This window comes from Platalea leucorodia, assembly GCF_965183815.1.
Source record: "Platalea leucorodia genome assembly, chromosome: Z".
Lineage (NCBI taxonomy): Eukaryota > Metazoa > Chordata > Aves > Pelecaniformes > Threskiornithidae > Platalea > Platalea leucorodia.
This window is the reverse complement of record NC_138858.1, coordinates 4,555,076-4,574,435: the sequence shown is the minus strand read 5'-3', so window position 1 is coordinate 4,574,435 and position 19,360 is coordinate 4,555,076. Positions and strand designations below refer to the sequence as shown.

At 42.5% G+C, this 19,360-nt stretch overlaps 1 protein-coding gene across 3 annotated transcripts in view; it reads right to left on the bottom strand.

Annotated features, from left to right (window-relative positions):
- ST8SIA5 (ST8 alpha-N-acetyl-neuraminide alpha-2,8-sialyltransferase 5) overlaps positions 1 to 19,360 on the bottom strand; it is a gene marked incomplete at both ends in the record, with an annotated part of 43,958 nt that overhangs the window by 15,469 nt on the left and 9,129 nt on the right. The window contains 2 exons of one of the 3 annotated variants that reach the window (XM_082336044.1): positions 981 to 1,073; positions 13,004 to 13,111. The exons of 1 other annotated variant lie outside the window; for it this stretch is intronic. In XM_082336044.1, coding sequence (XP_082192170.1) covers positions 981 to 1,073; positions 13,004 to 13,111 — 201 coding nt within the window. The remainder of the gene's footprint in view (positions 1 to 980; positions 1,074 to 13,003; positions 13,112 to 19,360) is intronic. One more of the 3 variants, XM_082336045.1, reaches the window with a different exon arrangement.

The following is a 19,360-nucleotide window of genomic DNA, read 5'->3' as shown; positions in this document are numbered from 1 at the left end:
TTGATTGCTTAATGCTATGCACTTGTATAGCTGCACTTTGAATTGAGATTCTCAGTGTACTTTACAGAGCTTAATAAGCCTTGTGGATTGTTGGTAAGATTACTAAACCACTGGTTTTAGACATGGTAAGGGATCAGGCATAATCTAAGTACCTAAATGTAGTGCAATGCTGAAAATGCAAAAGGGCAACACAAAAATACCCTGCTTTGCTCTGTCCAATGAGCTCCATTGGCAACCTCACTTTTTTGCCTGATTCCATCTCTGTGGCTTCATGGATACATCTCATTCAACTCATTAGTTTCTGCTGTGCATACAGGACCACAAAAGACAAAATATGGATATTCTATTATTTCTCAGAATCACATTTTCCTGCTTCTTAGTGAGTGTTATTAACTTGTGAAACTCACTGCTGCAGGAAATTGTGGAGGTCGAAAGTACAAATGGGCTCAGAAAAGATCTAAACAAATTAACAGGGAGGTCTGTTGTCCACTCTGACTAGTGTAGTCTAGTCACCACCTACCACTCAGCAAGTCCCCATGCCAGCGTTCATTACCAGGAAGGGATAACCTTTTTCCTTCATTTCTTAGCCTTCACTGCTGGGAACTGTCAATGATAGAGCCTTAGACTAGACGGACACTTGCTATGAGTCAGTCTGGCTGTTCTTACTCTTCAATGACCCTCAGTAGAGGACCTGGAATATAGTATTACAAATAATATTACACGGTATTTCATTCTAAACGGTGATACTGTGCCAGACCAAAATGCCGCAATGTATGTTAAATGTCTCCATGTTTTTGAAATGGACCTCAGAACAAATTCAAATGTGACTACTCGCACATATAAGAGAACATCAGGAATCCCTGATGAGATCCCTACTGATGGGATCTCTTAAGCCTTGCATCTTTGACAATCTTATTGTAAGTTATCATTTTCATCCTGCCTGAGAAGTAACCTTTTAGCAAGCAATCATTCATACTTACATAGACAAAACCTTCACCTCAATGATGTCCTGCCGTAATTCCAGGCATTTTGTAGAGTTGTACTCCAAAGGCCCTTCATAAAACTCAAAATACCTGAAGAAGGATAAGAAAAAAGATTATAAATAATCCTTAGGCCAGAATACTTGCCTTACACATCAGTGGAAATTTGCTTAAAGTTGTGATTTATGATTTCTGCCTAATGAGACTACACTGTCTGGCCCATAGGCAGGTTATTACTTCACAGGAAAACAAAGATGCCATTGCTGATTGTAGAACAGCCACCCATTTCCAGTTTGCCCATCTCTACAAGAGTTCATCTATCTTGTAGGCACCAACAAGGACCTTTTCCAGCAGTCAGCACATGGCAGCTGCGACTGAAAGTCAGGGGAAAAGCACTGATCACTTAAGGAACACTGTTCACACCCTTCAGGTGTCTGAATGTGCTGGGAGTTTAAAAATCAATTCCTTAAATTTTTCTCTTAGGTGGAAAGCAAAGTGCTGGAGGTCGCATCTTGTCTGTGGAGACTGTTACATACCTCTACGCAGTTGAGCTTTTCGTTGGGATTTACTCTTTTGGTATATTCGGAGGGGAAGGGAAGCTGTGATTTTTTTCTCTAGAAATTTGAGATGATTTTGAGAACAAATGGATTTGAATGCTCAGATACGGCACAAATGACAGTGTTATTCTTAATTAAAATATAGACATAAGTATTTACTTTTTTGGTTAAATTCCTCCACCGTAGCCATCAAACTGGAGTGAAGGGAAAACAAAACACAATGGCAACTACTCATGTTTAGGGGCCAGAGAAAGCCCATGTTGTCAAGTGAATCCAATGAGACAGTATTGAAATGACAAAAAAGATTTAGGGTTTAAACCAAGCTCTGTATCAGTTTCATTACTTATCATTAGAAGTCTGTATTAAAACCTAATACCTAAGAACTGCGCATACCCATACAGCAGTTATGAGCATAATGAAGAAATACAAGGAGATGACCTGGAGGAACAGGTATTATGACCAAGGCTAGAGCAAGTTATTTCGATGGATTCTTTAAAATACCTGGGGGTGTTGGCTGATAGCCACCTGAACATGAGCCAGCAGTGTGCCCAGGTGGCCAAGAGGGCCAATGGCACCCTGGCCTGTATCAGGAATAGTGTGGCCAGCAGGAGCAGGGAGGGGATGGTCCCCCTGCGCTGGGCACTGGTGAGGCCGCCCCTCGAATGCTGTGCTCAGCGCTGGGCCCCGCACCCCAAGGCGGCCATGGAGGGGCTGGAGCGTGGCCAGAGCAGGGCAGCGAGGCTGGGGCAGGGGCTGGAGCACAAGGCTGGGGAGGAGCGGCTGGGGGAGCTGGGGGGGCTCAGCCTGGAGAAGAGGAGGCTGAGGGGAGCCCTCATCGCTCTCTGCAACGGCCTGAAAGGAGGCTGGAGCCGGGGGGGTCGGTCTCTGCTCCCCAGGAACAAGCGATGGGACGAGAGGGAACGGCCTCAAGCTGCGCCAGGGCAGGTTTGGGTTGGGTATGGGGAAAAACTTCTTCACCGAAAGGGCTGTCAGGCCCTGGCCCAGGCTGCCCAGGGCAGGGGTTGAGTCTCCATCCCTGGGGGTATTTAAAGAACGGGTAGACGTGGTGCTCAGGGCCATGGTTTAGTGGTGGGCTTGGCAGTGCTGGGTTAACGGTTGGACTCGATGATCTTAAGGGTCTTTTCCAACCTTAACAATTCTATGATTCTATGAAAATCTCAGAATCCATGAGGCTGTAACTCCAAACTGTCTTTTCAATTTTCAATATGAAAGAAAAATACAAGATTCCTGGAAAACCTTTATTTAAACCATCATTGGAAATGTAATCTTTTGGGTTTGTGTCATTTTAAAATAATGTCAAAATTCATGTTTGACCTGAATGTCAGTTCAGTTCTGAATATAAAATCCTTAAGTAGGAAACCCTTGTTAGTCTCCTTAGTAGTGCATGTTTATAGTTAATATCAAAATTTTGGGGGATCCAAAGTGATCAGTTCTGGAGAAGTGCTAAGTGTTCACACCTCGCAGAGGAACTGTAGGAAGGGAAAGTGTGCAGAAAGTAACTTCTCCAGGTATCTCCAGTAGGGCCTCCAAAGGCCAGAAGCATCTAAAAACAAACAGCTTCTGAATTTTGCCTTGTAAGTACATCCAGAAATCAATCTGACAAAGCGGGGAAAAGACAAACCTACAGAAGGGAGAAAGGGAATATACTATGCAACTGGAAAAAGCCCCAGAGCTTCCCAAAGCAATCTGCTGCCAACTGGGAATGTTTCTATCCTGTCAAATGCTGCTTTAGGATGCATCTCCTTCACCTCTCCCTGAGGTTTTCACCACCTCAGCTTTGCCAAATCCCAAACCAATCATCTCTGTGATCCAGTGAGAGGCACAAACCTTGAGAGTGAAAGGAAGAAGACCACGCCTAGGAGGTGGCAGGAGAACATCATAAATTCCTAATAAAGAAGTGTTTACTGTAGAAAAAAAAAACAAAACAATAGCGCAGCAATCTTTTAAAAATGTGACTATTTGGAAATGTGTTTGCGTAGTCTTCAAGGCAACAAATATATTTTTATGAGTTTTGTAGAGGAAATTATGTATTTAAAGCACTCCATAATCAGTGAAAAATCTGGGAAAAGACTCCCTCAGCCTCTAGAAGGAAGATAAAGTACATGTAACATGAATCTTCATCCAGCCTCTCACCAAAAGGCTTGGGCTCTTCTTCCAACTCAATCATTCACCCAGACATTCAGCCTTTACTAAAGAGTAGCTGAAATCCAGTGCAGTGGCACATCTCCTGCTTGCTTGGCTTGTTGAGCTGGAGCTGAGCAACTTGCATACTTTGAAAGCTGCTCCAACTGAAATTGGATTAAGAGCTCACCTGGCTGCACCAGGCCAAAGCCCTGTGTGGATGCGCTCCAGATAAATTTCCAAAACTAAACTGAAATGTCTCTCTATGAAGCCAACACCACAGGACTTCTTGCTGGTCACAGGATTTTACAGGGTGAAGGAATCCCCTCTGGCTACCAGTCAAGCCTGCTTTTTCATCCTCCTGCAATACTTGTCTTTCTTACTGTATTTTGCAGTATCCATCCTTTACTTTGGTTCTTTGAGACAGACAAGACTGGGACCCTGAATGTGCATGTTCTACATAATAGCTAGAGGCAGATATACATCCCCACACAGCACTCAGCGTGTTACACACCACTCCTACCTCTTTGGGCATAGGGGGGATAGCAACGGCTATCAGCCTCATCCTTGCCTTTTGCCTAACACTGGATATCAGAACCTTTCAGTACCTCTGCCTCAGGACAGATAAGAATGGCAAAAATCTAGATTAACATGTATTTTTATCTTTCCTGCGCACTTCTGGCCCTGCTGCTAAGTTAGAGAACTGCAGCTCAGATGTCAAACAGCACATGCTATCACGTGGGAAAGCTGGCTTCAGCCCGTGGCACTGGAGACAAAGATGTCATTTCATGAAACAGAGATGAAATTTCCTGAGTCCCAGCGATTCCCTTTGATCGTTGCCTGTTTACCCAATCCACAAACCAAAAACAGAAATGAAAAAGGATGTGTTACCCAAGAGGCAGAAGGGTAAGGAGGAAAGGATTAGATAAAAGATAAACCACTTCTGGATCTGAAAGGAAATCCACGAGGCAGCATTGCATTTGTAGGAGAGTTATTCCGTCAGCCCACAGCTTCAAAAAGCACAGGACTGTCCTGCAAGTCTCTAACTCTCACAATAGCTCCAGCTTTTCCAGTACAGTCTCTGGGAGTGTCACATTCACCATTTGGCACCCTGTGGAAGTGCGGAGGGAGGACCCGTGAAGCAGGCTGGATGACACGCTGCTGATGGGACACGTGCCGCCTGCGGCAAAGGCAGGGAACACCGGCGGTGGTGTCACTTCTGCACCGAGTGGGGAGAAGATGGTACTGGCCATGGGGTGGGCTCGATTGAAACTAACTCAGTGTGCCTGAGACACTGAATAATCATCATCTGGGCTGTCATTCGTAAGTCCTGAACCACATCTGAAGCAGACAACCAGTCACTATGCCTCCTCAGTGTTAATGCTACTGATGCTGCAGCACTTAGGTTGCAAGCATTAATGATGCTACAACTGCATTAAGGAATTTGCAAGACAGTATCTCGTCAACAGACTAAAAAAAAACCCAGTGTTTCCTCTCTTTCTCTCAGGAGTGTTCATGCTATTTATTTGCTTCACAGCAATCCCCCTCCTGCTACAGACACCAAGGCAAATTGGCAGAGGCAGCTCCCTGGAGCACCGACCAACCTCTTCCCGCACAAGTGCTTCACATTGTACTTTCCCAGAATATAGCTTCTGCACAACACCGGGCTCTAGCACAAGGAACATGGGTTCCCTCAGCCCCCATGGATGTCCTTTAAATGCAAGTCCTCCGCTCGACAGGGTCCGGTCCTGCTGGGAGTCTTTGGAGACCAGCCCCCTGCGCTCTCCCAGAGGAAGCATCGGTCTCACCCACTCCCCGGGCTCCGAGTGCTGCTTCTGCCTATTAACTCCCACTCTAAACCATGTAGTGTCCTGTGAACGAAGACACATTTGCCTGTCAGAAAGCTTAATTAGCACAAATGGGAAACTGTCCTCCCCATCATCTTCCTCAGTCTGATATCCAGCTAAGAAGTAAGGGTTTAGTGCAGTTTATTTTGATTTATGCTCTTGATTAGTGACAAGTGACACACCTGACTACGCTACTCCTTTTGCTACAGAAAAGGGCTGTGTTTCAGCATTACAAGAATGACAGTCATATTTTATATCCATAAAACAGAGTTGATATGTCACCGCCAGAATGTCCTCTCTCTGCATTGCCTTTGCTTCACCTGCTGAAATCTAAGTAAGTTTTATCCCTCAAAGGTCACAAGTCTACGGGAAAACCAACACAAGAATTCACGATTCTTTACAATAGGGAACACAACTACAACTGAATCACAACAAACCACACAGCTGCACGTGGGATTGAGTTTTCCCAGGGTACCGGGCACTACACACAACTCACTGCTCTATGTCCCTTCAGGTCAATTGTAGCTTTCAAATCTACAATAGTTTTCCAGGATCAAATCCTGTATCTGAACACCACAGAAGCTGCAACTGCTCAGAGAGGACTCTTTTTTTATGGTTCTCAGTACTGAATGCACAGAAATTACATGCTATTCACTCTGTAATTTTCCATTTTTTATTAACTGAGACTTTCTTCTTTTCTAACCTTCGTGTCTCCCATTGCAACCTCACTTCCAGCTGAGTAGCTCACTGAGCTCACTAGTGAGAGACACATTTGGTTTCCCAGTACACCAGCTAATCTTAGGTCTTTGATCATCTGCAGTTGGGCTGCTCTTGCTTTGATCAAAAGTAAGCTTTTCTTGATCATGCTACATTAATTAAAAAGCCTGAGACTTCAATCCTGCCTTCAAGTGACACTTGGATGGAGGCATTGATTTGTCTGATGTATTGAACAAAGGTTTTAAAATATAATTGCGTGTAATTGTGAGGCATCTTTTAAACAAGACCATTTTCTCCTGCACAGGCCGCCTTCCCATTTTGCTCATTCCTGCAGTGCCGGTTCTGCACTGTTTGCAGTGAGGCTGCAGCACTTATGCTGCAAAAGAGCAGAGTTTTGCAGGAAGGATTCCACCTACCCTGCAGGAAAAACAAAGATCTTTCCAAAAATACACATTATCCAGTGACTAAGAAAGGAGAATAAATGAACCAAGCCCTGCAGGCTTCTACTAAATACTTATTAAGAGAACTGTCCAATTAGCAGTGCCTGTACTCATCAGTATGGGCAGATCCATGGCCAACCTCAGGTCTAGATTCACCTTCCCTACTCAGGAACCTCGCCAGTGTGCCAGAGCACACTCCCCATAGCACGCAGGGACTCGCATCCATCTGGAAGGGCCAGCATGGGATCTTCAGACCCACGTAGCAAAAATACTGCTGAGGTGGAACATATCATGGCTATAGGGGCTCTGGAAAACTCATCCCGAGCAGAACAAACTAGGTGTTGACTTCATCAGGGAGTCCACTGTGAGTGAGCCACCAAATCCTGCTAGCCTTTGCTTCTATTAATATTTCTATGCGACAACATCAAAACCTACAAGATTTGGTCAAAAGGTTTAAGGGCCTGACATCAATTCAGTGATCTTTTTCCCTCAAAGAGTGCATCCTACCAGTTCACATGGCATATTCTCCTAAGATTACTTTGACCCTGTTTGGAAGGCACGATCCCTGTTTGGCAGATAAAGGAGCTGATGTAGAGGCTGATTGACAGGTAAGTCCGTCGCAGGTAGGAATAGGGACCTTGGGCTCTGCTCTCATAGACACTGCCTAGACTACACGATTACCACCAAGAACAAGAGTGGACTGAAGTTGATGGAAATCATGACCTTTCACACTACACCTTGCAAAAGAAAACACCTGTGCACGTACTGACGTTAAATGAGATCCCCCTGCTCTGAGAATCGGCAAGTGAAGCAGAAATGTTTGATGCCCTTGGATTAATTTACACTTCACTAGGACTATGGCACAAAAAAAATCACATTGCTGCATGTGTCGTTCCTGCTGTTTGAGAGCCTGTGTTCAGTTGTCCACACCAGGATGGCGCTTGAAAGACTGAACTGAGAGAGAAGGTGCTGTGGGCACGAAGGAGGCGGCTGGAGAAGCAATAGTCTTCTCCTATATGGGCTGGTGAAACTATTTGACTACATCCTCCTTGGGGACAACAAATATAAAAAAAGATGGTTCACATTCCTCCTGGCTACCATCTGCTGATGTCACTGGCATTAACTGGTTTAAATCTTTTACCACCTTCTTCTCTAATGCTACTAGATGTAGTAGATGTCTAACTGATTATGAACTTTCAGTATGTGGCTGTAGCTAGGAACAAAATGTGTCATTATAAACTGCGTCATGTAAAAAAGAAAGAAAATATAAGCAAGAGAAAATCGTCATACATCTTTGTATACATTATGTGGTAACCGCTCTTCTGAATTATGGCATCCAGTTCTGATATTTCAGGTTTGAGGGTTTGAGACACTGGCAAGAGTTACAAAAGGACCTGAAGAAATTATGTGGGTTCCAAAAAGTATGAGAGGCGTATGAAGCTTCATCTAAACATATGGTGACTGAGTAGGGAGACACTGCACCAGGAAGCAATTGCTAGTAGCAGGAAGCTTTTCAATACAGCATAGCAAGGAAGGAAAAATCTTATCCGATGCCTGGAAGCTGAAGATAGAAATGGCATCTTTAGTTCAAGGCTGGTTTTCATTCTAGAAGAACTGGAGTAAACACACAAAAGTTAGGAGCTGGAATTCTTGTACAGGGACTCGTGCTTCCCAAGCGATTCATGTAACTGAGGTTAAAAGCTATTAATTCATGCACCTCCTGATCTTCCACCTAGGATATTTTGAAATGTTTGGCTAGATTTGTCTCCTTACAGTGTCACAAGTTCTTCTGGGTTTTGGTAATATTTGGCATCAGAAGTGTCCATCCACCAAGACAAGGGCAGTCTCCCAAGATACCCTGCCTATCTTCCAAATTAAAGATTTTTACATTAAAAAAAAACCAAAAGTGCTTCCACAAACCAGACCTAAATTCATCAGTTTGATCTTCCACAGAAGAGGAGGGGCTTTTATATTTCTGCCCTTTAAAGGCAGTTCATTGATAGCTCTCTGTACCTCCCAAGTAACCTTAGAAAAGCGCATGCATCCATCTGTCATATCCCAGAGGTGCTCCTGCTCTGGGTTCCTTATTTGATCTGGTCCTGTGACTTCACAGACAGTTTACACATCGGTACAGTTAAGACGAAAGCTGTGATACCCTGAAGATATGTTTTTCATCATGACTATAAAAGCTCCTGGCAAACTGGCACTGGCTGCTCACTGCCGTTCTGATGTTGATCGCCTGTCTTCATGTCTCAACACACAGATCATTTGGGATTGCTTGGCTCTGCTGTCCAATGCCACATCAGCAGTGTGAATTGACCAAACATCCATTCCAGCCAATGTCACATTGTTCCTTTCTCATCTGTCCACTTATTTGGGAGCCAAGTCTCTCCAAAATTTCAGTCTAATATACTACCCAATACAGCTCTGCTGCAACAGCTGTGGGTGTAACAGCAGGAGCTAAAGCAGAAACAGCCCTAAACGGCATAGCAAAGTCCAGGCTCCCTCCTGCAGTTTGTTCACCCACCTGGGATAAGCCCACCTTGCAGACCACACTTCTCAATCAGCACCACTACCCCCTGTGCTTCCTGGGTCTTCTCTCACACAGACTGCCATCCACCTTCGTTTAGAGGTTTTCCCACTGTACAATGTGTCACCACTAGAATGATTTATTGGAGAGTATACTGAATTCTAGTTTTAGCGACACTTAGGTGTTTCTTTTCTTTCACAGTCACTGTATCAAAACAACATTGGCTCCTGACAAGCAGCATTGGGTATGCTGCAGGGAGTCCTACTTTACCAATGTCATTTCAGAACTCTTCCGATTTTTAATAAACTGCTGTTTGGCTGTTTTAATCAAGCCCATTCCCATCACTCTGATTGAAGTAAGCTGCTGATGTTATTATCCATATGACGACCTGGGAGGCATAACAAAACACATGACAACACTTACACATCAATAACATCTCAAAAAACACAGTTTATCATTGCAAGCAATGGATTTTTTTTTTTCTTGTGGTTCTCAAGATTTTAGTATCTTGGTATGACAAGTTCAGCAGTATGACTTAAGGAACATCCTCAGCTACTGTCCTGGCCAATGAGGTGCGATGTCTCAAGCCCTTACATTCACTCTTGTAAAATGTGTATTTGATGAATCTAATTGATTACACTTTCTGTCTTGTAGCCACTGGGGACAAAGCTCCAGATTTGTCATACTGGAGAATTCAGTGTACAAATCGATAGGCCCAAAAGTATAAAGCTCACATCTCCTCTCATCCATCAAAGGTTTCTGTGGTCTCACCACCTAAGCCCTACATTGAACCTTATCTTCAGCTCAGATGGACTGAAGGTGGCAGAGAACACCATAACCCAACTAATATGGAAGACACATCATCACATCATTAAGGCAGCTTCATGGCAACAAAAAATGCTTTAAGCATGAAGACTCACAATCCCAGTAAGTGGCAAAGCATGTTAAAAGTAGAGAACAGAGGAATCGGGGCTCTAGGAAGTAGTTTCATATATTACTTCTCATAACTAGCATCAGATAGAACCCTTTACCTGATTCCCCACAAGGATGTTGTCAGATTCATAATACTTAGCACAAGATAAAAAGCAAAAGGTAGAAATCTGAGCAATGGCTGACACGTAAGAACCAGAAATAAGCCAGTATTTGACAACTAGTTGACATTGCATCTGAGTGAGGGTTTCAAAGAGCCTGCAGCCCATCTAGTCCTCCTTTAGTTGAAAGTACACATCCCTATGGCTTTGGGGAATTGTTGAGTGTTTCACTTCTACTCCTTGCAAGTATTTACAACTTCCTTGCTACCTAGATGACCTGCAGCAATGTGATATGCAACGAAATGAAGCTTTTGGTGCCCCAAAAGCCCCAGCAAATAGAGATATCTGTCGGGCATCTACCCACAGCAATATTAGATGCCACAAACATGATCCACACTCTCAGTTGTACCAAATACTGAGCCGAGCTCATGATATCAGCTTTTATCTCCATGGACTGGTTCTACGCAACCTGAAGAAGTGTCTTATGCACTGGGATGAAAAGCCTTGGTTAGCTTGGTTACTTTGGCACAGTGCAGCTGTCTGCAATCAGAGTAGGGCTCATTTTCCAAAACTGTGTAATGAATTCTCCTCGACAGTAAAAAACATTCCAATTGCAAGCCACACTTTGTACATTAGTTAAGGTCTAAATCAGTTTCTACTGAAATCTGATGATATGACATTTTCGTTTCTGTCCTACTTGATCCTTTTCATGCCATGTTTAATCTTCACTGTTCATTGGTTTTGATATGGCCACTACTCTTGTGAAGTCTGGCTGTCTTGCAATTCCAATGCACTTATTCTCTCTGTGTGTCTTTGCTTTGGAAGTCCTTCATTTTCATCTAATAAATCACCCCTACAGAATGAGTTGTCAATGTCTCTACACCATGTATTAAGTTACATGATTAAAAGATTAAGAGTAATTATAGAATATACATGGGTTGATACCACATAGGTGTGAATAAACATGTATCTATATATAGAGAGAGAGATAAATGATATAAGCTAATGAAAAGTATATTGATATCTATTTCAGTTAATATTTTTAAACACCAAACCTTTCACAAGGAGGTGATAACACTTAATAAACTGCAGAGCCATGCAGTGAAATGTATTTAATGTGCATATGCTGACATATAATTAGTTTTGTGCACTTTAGACGTCTCTCTGGAGACATGTAAATATATACAAGTAAAACCAGGTTGGTAAAATGTAGTCTGCAAGTTTTCCATTTGATGGAAAGAATTATTCGTTACAGGAAGGTTTGTTTTCAATTGATATCAACAGCCTGAAGTTGGGTGTCAGATTAAGACTCTCAGGAGATGTCTGGTGATAACACAGTAAGAAAGGTGATCAAAGGTAAACAGTAAACAATTTATGACATAGCTCTGCAGTTATTCACCCCACAGTCTCACCTCCAGTCTCACCTCCACATTTATACAGTTCTTTTTTATTTTGCTGTATTCTCAGCTTTCAGACAGTAGGCAAATGGATAAACAAAAGGCAACGAAAGGAGAGAGAGAGACAGACAGGCAGACAGACAGATAGATACACACATACATGCATACATACATACATAGAATGAACCATTTTTCCCTTGCTCTGAGCGAAAAACTGCTTAAGCTGGTGCTTTTTATAAAGAACCTTAACTAGTCAAACCAGCCAAGTGGCGGGGAGCACTCACACAGGATCACATTACAGCCAAGAGCCGTAACAGGAATTGCAGCATTGCTGCGGTTCAGTGAGACTGGGTGATTTTTGCCAGGTCAGACTCTGTACTTCCGTTTGCCTTTGAAATGCTATCAGCTCCACAGCTGTAGTGGCGTATGGTTACCAAAATATACTGATGGTATTTTAAACAAAATACGTCATTTATCCAAAGAGAGTTTTATTTGCACATAGGTTATAAATGTAAGCTTCTTTTAATTATTTTATTTTTTCTTTAACTTACAGTCTTTCTAAGATTACCCTGCTACTTACTGAACTTGATACTACACATAAGTCAGGATTTTTAACCTCTACAGCTGAGGTTCCAGGAAGATACCCCAAATATTCACCCTATGCCTGTACCCGGATTCATGCAGATGACCTGCAATAGCGACGGAGCTCTTCAGGCACAACTGCAGCCAGTTTCCTGACTACACACATGGCTCTTCATGAGCTTTCAGATATGTGTTAGTCAAAAGGATCTTGGTACAAATAATTAATAAGTACAAAAAGTGCAATGGCACATCAGTGCTTCTCGTATTTTCAAAATAGTGTAAATAAAGGAAATACTCCATTCTTATCTTCATAGAACACTTTTCCCCTACTAGGCCTTGGAAAGATTTCAAGTTAAACTACGTTTTCTTAGAATACATATTCTATTATAAAGGAAGCCTTGGGCCAGATTTTCCAGTGTGCTCTGCATGCATCAACACTGTCATGTTGGGACACTGCCCACCCAGTTCCCACTCTCCGACACTGCCACATATTGACACACAGCATTGGTGGGGGACTGGAAACCGGAAAGGCCAGGACGCAGAAGCCACCCTCCTGCGTACTTCATGGATGCTTATGGCATATTCCAAAATGACCCCAAGGCCTTGAAGGGGGAAAACAGCACAGCACTTGGGCATCCCTGGCGTCTTCTGTGCCATGGGGAGCAGTACTGAGCCACCAAAGCAAACTGCAAATCTCATTTTTCATACAGCCTGTGCTCCCATTTGTGGTTCATACAAAGACAGAGAGATCTCTGCAGTCATTCCCTTGGGTGTTGGTACCTGGTGCCTGTGTCACTGCCACTCTTCACTGCTCCGTCATCCGTGAAATTAAAGGTGCCGGTCCAATTTGCCAATTCCTCTCCATTCTGCCAGCTAAACTGCAGCCCTCTAGCAAGAAAACGAGGCAGTTGATATTTGATATCATTCATTAGGTTAAGTCTATCAGCATGAGTTCTCATGTCCTTTTTCTTAACACAGAAATGTGACTATGACACATTCATCAAAAACAATAAAAAGATACCAAGAAATACAAGATATCATCTTACTAGTGGAAACAATTAATTTTCAGTTCCCATAGACTCTACAAGTCCTTGGCTGAAAACAACACCAGACTCCCCAACCAAATTGGAAGGCCTGTAGTCACCTGTCCTCATAAACAACATACATATGTGTGGAGCAAGGTGGAAATTTCATTCCCAGAGACAGAAGTGCAAAAAGCTGGGGACTTATGTGGAAAACTGCAGGGCCAAAGAAGTAAACCCTCCAAACTTCAATTTTACATACACAGTAGTTGTTAAATATGGTGGGCACCGGGTCCTTCTTCCATGCTAGCAAAAGAGTTGTCATTTGATGACTTCTCTAAGTCCCACTATGTTGCTTCTTTTCCCTGTTTGGGAAGATGGCATTTTTGAAGCCAATGCATATCACAATCATCCTAACTCCCTGTTTTCCAAACTTTCACAAACTCATTCCAAGACCCATGATGCCTGCCGTCTTCTGGAAACTACATCTATAGTTGGGTAGAAATCTCACATGTATTTAAAAAAGCTGGGTCTGAAGAAACTTCTGACAACACAAGTCAAATCCTTCCCTTAGCTCAGAAGTCAACGAAGAAGAATCTCACAGATTGTTATTTTTAATCTTTTCCATTTTAACCCAATTTCATGATTTCAGAAGCCTGGCAGCTGAGTTGTGAACATTTGGTGCTGCCAATACTAAAAGGTAACTTCCCGGCTGGGCTGTGCAGGGACAGCCAGGATGCAATCTGCCAGCCCACTTTGCCCGAAAGAAAGGGCATCCAGGACCCCGCTAGTTTTCTTGGTCAACAGTTTTATTACAAGGACTGGAGAATCTCCCAGACCACATCCATCCTCCAGTCTAACTGGCAGCAGTTACAAGCACAGGAAATTAAGAAGGAACGACATGGGGCGTTAAAATAAGGCCTCTTTGCTTCCTGCAGCAGGAAAGGGGAGTAGCTCTAAACAGCTCCAAAAACATATAGTAGGAGTTTATTTGTTCTGTATTGTGGGAATGTGTCCACATAAGTTCTTGTTGTCATAGTTGTTTTAAGACAATCTTGTCTAACTTCAAGTATCCGCAGTGCAGACATTTCTACATGAGCTAATTGTCTTCATTCTTAAAAATCAGTAGAGATTGGCTCAGTACAGTTAGTTTAGGGAAAGATTCACCCGATCAGAGGCTAGCCTTCATCTCAGGGTGAAGTGATCCATCCCCCAAACTCTTCCTCCATCAGCAGAACAGGGACCCCGGGGTTGCTTGCAGTGTGGGCAGGCGTGACAGAAGGATCCCACCACCCAAGTGAACTGCAGTGCATGTCACCACAAATGTTTTTTCTGACCTAAAACCCAGATATTTTGAAAGCCTTTAAGAAGTTTATTCTTGTAGGTCTCGTCCCTTTTAATCTTTTTGCTTGTTTGTTTGTTTGTTTATTGAAAACAGACTTTTTGTGAGGGAGAAGGGATTGTGAAGAAGGTAGGGAGCCATTTCAACACTCTGAGCTGAGGAAAGAGCTAGCTGCCTAAACTGCCCCCTCCTCTCCCAGGCTGCCTCCCACCACAAAAGGTGGGAGAAAAGTACTATGAAAACATTAAAAATCTTCCTCTTAATCTTTCAAATGCATTTTCATTCCTTGCCTGTTCTCCGGTGGTCAAATTTTGTTTTTTCAAAGAAAAACTTTTTTTAAGTATAAAAATGGGAACATTTCAAATACAGAAGGCAAACTTTTGCTCATAGGAGAGCCATTCTGATTACTTCTTAGTTAAATACATCGATGTAATTCTCCTGTGTTCCAAAAAATCAGCACAAGTGGAAGACTATCCTGATTGCCATAAGCAAAATGAGATATCGCACACTTATATTCAGCTTGGAGAGAGCTACTTTGGTGATCAATTTGGAGAATCACATCAAAGGCTGTAAAGGTTATGCTATAATGGCTATAGGGTAATGCAGTGCTATGGCTTGTCAGGGAGTCCCATACCTTCTACGTTGCTCTGACAGTTTTTAATCATCTGAGGCTGCCCAAGGTACAACTTCCGAGTAGAATACTGGTGTGAAGAAAATATGAGAAAATTCTCACTTTTAGTAAGACACCTTCACTTTTAGGCTTGTTGAAATAAACACTTTTGAATCCCTCCCATGTACCAGAGTCTAACACATTTTTTTGCCATACTGTAACTGGTATGGAAACATGTTTCTTTTGAAAGTGTATGTCTTTATAAAAGGCATCTAAATATATGACCTTAAAAATATGTTTTAATCGCTAAGGGCAGCACTGAATGATATATAGGGAGAGAGAGTAGAAGTGTGGAAAACCAGGCTGGAACTGCACTTTTTAATTGGATTTAAATTAGATATTTTGGGCTTAGACATTTCCTTGCAAACTGAAACAGACAGCATTAATCTAGATAAATAGCTGGTGTCGGTGTGTCCTTCAGAGGTGAAGTCTCCTAAAGCATAGTCAATATTCAGGCAGACGAAATGAAAAATTAAAAAATTCAGTAAAGTCCTTCCCCTCGGTACATCTTCACTCCACATGTAACAGCTGGAAGGAAAGCTAAGTAAATGCTCAAAGGCGGAGGGTGGGGGGAAGCTGTCCACAAAGCAAAAGAAATAATGATAAAACCACTCTTTAATGCCCCCCTCTCATCAAGCTTTTTTTGGGAACAGTGTGTCCTGCAGCTGAGGCACCAAGTTTAAAGGAGGACATGCACATGTTGGGTAAGATCCAAGAGGAGATCAGGAAGACTAACACTGAGGAATGGCAGATATCTCTTATGATGAACAGCTTAAAATACTTAGCTTTGAAATTACAGAATGGAGGATCTAACTGAGGTACAAAAATATCTACCGAGGGCAAGCAAGGGTCTGGGTATGACACTTCTACATGGTAAGGACAAAGTACGAAGTCGTGAGATGAGCTTAGGGTCAGGAGCAAGCTAAGTGTCTGACCTTGAACCAGACAGGGAAAGGGGACCACACAGTGCTCTTCTCCCAACAGGTACTCCAGAGGTTAACAATATATAATAATAATAATATAATATAATAATATAATAATAATAATATATACACAAAACACACCACTGAAGAAACATTACATAGCTCATAGGGCTGTGTGTCTCACTGTCAGTCTGCAAGACTGAGACCAAGCTACTGCATTGCATTTTCTGGAGTGATAAACCTCTTCCTCCTAGGAAGAACAAGTCCCACGAATAACGGTTTGTAATATTAGGACTGAGTAGAAATCAAGGATGAGACATTTAAAAACACTGACCCGAATTAATTCTGTTCCTAACAAGATTACTGAGAGTTTTACCATTGATTTCAATCAGCCTTCAGTTGGGGAATTTAAATTTTAAAAATATAAAATTTTGTAATCCTCTCAGTTGTGAGTCGTAAGTGTTCATAAAAGCTGTCTGGCCAAATTTGCAAACAACCTGAGAAAACAGAACAGAGACATGAACTGCTCCCTCAGTATATTTCTTTGGAGTATTATGGTAGTTAAATTCTAACACATTCGTTCTCATCACTAACTACATTTTAACAGGTAAACAAAGAAGAGGTAAATTAAGCTTCTATGAATCAGAATTGCAATAGAAAAGTGCATGCAGGATGGAAACACAGAAAAGGAAGCGAAAAAGAAGCAAAACAAAAAAGAGGATAAGGAAAGATTAAAAGAAGGGAAGGAAAGCAGAGGAATTGACTTAGACATAGAGGTCTCCTATGTAATTTAGACAGTTCATGTCAAAGAGTTTAAAAAAAAAGGAAAAGCTAATTTTAAGCCTGGGATCATTACCAATGATTACCAATGGTGGAAATTCGCCATTTGCTCAATTTGCCCTGTTATTTCCTTCTAAAATTAGTACGTTTCGCCAATGCATGATGCTGATGATGACAAGGGAAGACTTTATAAAAGAGGTAATAGCCAGAAACACTCCTAGTGCAGAGATGCGTTGTTTTGCCCATTCACTGTAAGCAAATTTCTCATCAAGGTTTATGGGCATCATCAATCACAGGACTTACCCTAACAAGTAAGAGTATGAGAAATGTTGTGCCTTCCGTTAGAGAAACTCCGTTAAGTTGGATGTCTTAGCAATAAAGACCTTGAGTTTCAGGTAAATGTCAAAGCCATATTTTGATCTTAATTGGTAACTGTAAATGTTGAATCAGTATGTGGTCAAATAAACACTGGCGTAATGTAAGAATAGCAGGAGGGTGTGAAAAAAACAGAAAATTAACAAAGCAGCAGTAATTCTGCAGGGCTTGTCAGGACCGGCTGTCAAGAAGCAGCAGGAAGCAAAGCAAAAAGCCTGTTGCCGCAATCCAGACAAGAAACAACTCCTGCACAAGCGGAGGTTTTAATAGCAGAGGATGTCAAATAATTATGAGGTTTTTGAACTGTAAGGTGACAATGAACAAGTGGGTAGATTGCAGCAAGAAGCTTCGTACCCGTGCTGCCGTCACACTGAGATGCCACCTCAGGGTTGTCTCATTGCCTTTCTAAAGTGCAAAGGCAAGGTGAAAATTCAGCTCAGACAAGAAGACAAGGTTTTTAAAAGGGAGTTATTCTACAGCTAATAAATGGAGAAGACCCAAAAGACTGTAAGCACAGCTGGTGGTCCTGTCTGGGCTCTAACCAGAGAGCAGGCCATGACCATGTATGCAGCAGAATTTATTCAGGAGAGGCCCACGTGCTTTCAAGGCACAAGAGCAGTTTGGTGCAAGTACTGCGTAACACAGTGATCAGCACCTATGGGTGACGAGGTCTGAGTGGCAACGGGGGCATCATGCAGGTGGTGCAAGGAGAGGGCATGAAAGAGCACTTGCCACTCTGGTGCCAACCCATTCCCCCAAAACCACCAGCTCATCTCATTTAATCCCAGCCAGCAGGCCATTCCCACTCATCTTTCAAGGTGACAGCTACCACTGCCCCCACCCTGCATCTATCAGAGGCAGACTAAACCCAAAAGCAAGCAAAACCAGACAGAAACCAATATCATTTTATACCGGAGAAGCTAAGCCAAAATCTGACTCAGCTTGCTGGCTTACCACAGATGGTCAAGCAAGGGGAAGCAGAGGAGTCACAGAATCATAGATTGATAGAATCATTTAGGGTGCAAAAGACCTTTAAGATCATCAGGTCCAACCGTTAACCTAGCACTGAGGAGTCTACAGACTCCTTCTTTGAAGGAGTGAAAGGAATATACTAATGTCCCCAAGAGCAAGGCAAGTTACTTCATTTTCTTTCTGAGCTCCCTCACTTATTTGTCTTCACTATTCCTGTTCTTTCTTTCTAGCAGTTCTTATATTCCCTCTCTATATGCATTCTCCCTAGCAAAGATGCCATTAGGACGTGACAGCAAGCCTAGCTTTTGTGACTCCAGCTCCTGTTTAAGTTGTAAGCTAACAGTATATACATTAATTCTGCATACATCATTAATAATTTTATAATCATATTTCTATGATGGTCATGGTGCTGCACTATACTATTACATCCTGCCCAAACACAGAAGCTATATACAGTCCCTGCCCTGACAAACAGACAGTCCAGGCTATGTATAGGCTTCCTAAAGTCAGTGGAAAATCACTTACTTTCCCTGTGCCTTGGTTTCCCCATTTCATAATTCTTGTGCCCTTGAGAGGAGGAACTGAAGACTTCAGTGTAAATGATCATGCTGCTTTCTTTGAAAATGGAAAGTGATGCCCCTAGCCTACTAACAGGAATGTCACAGAGGTATAGGAAAGTCAGATGGTTAATCTTGCTGAAGATCCAGTTCCTTCTTTCTGCAAAATAAGGCAAATATGACTCACTGTGTCCACAGGGTGTACGGAAAATAAAATTAAAACAGTGGTATTCTTGCCTAGAAAGGTTGGAACAGATGATCCTTGAGGTCCCTTCCAACCTGGTATTCTATGATTCTATGATATGATGATGATGTATGCATGAATGTCCTGCAAATGACAGTGACTGAAAACACTCACTAAAATGGATCAGAGAGTAAGAGGAGGTTAGGTAAAAAAGGGGAATATCAGGAGTCTCCAATGGGACAGACTGCTGCACAAGTGAAGACAAGCATAGGAGCCAACAGAGATAACAATAAGAGGAGTTTTGGAGAAAAA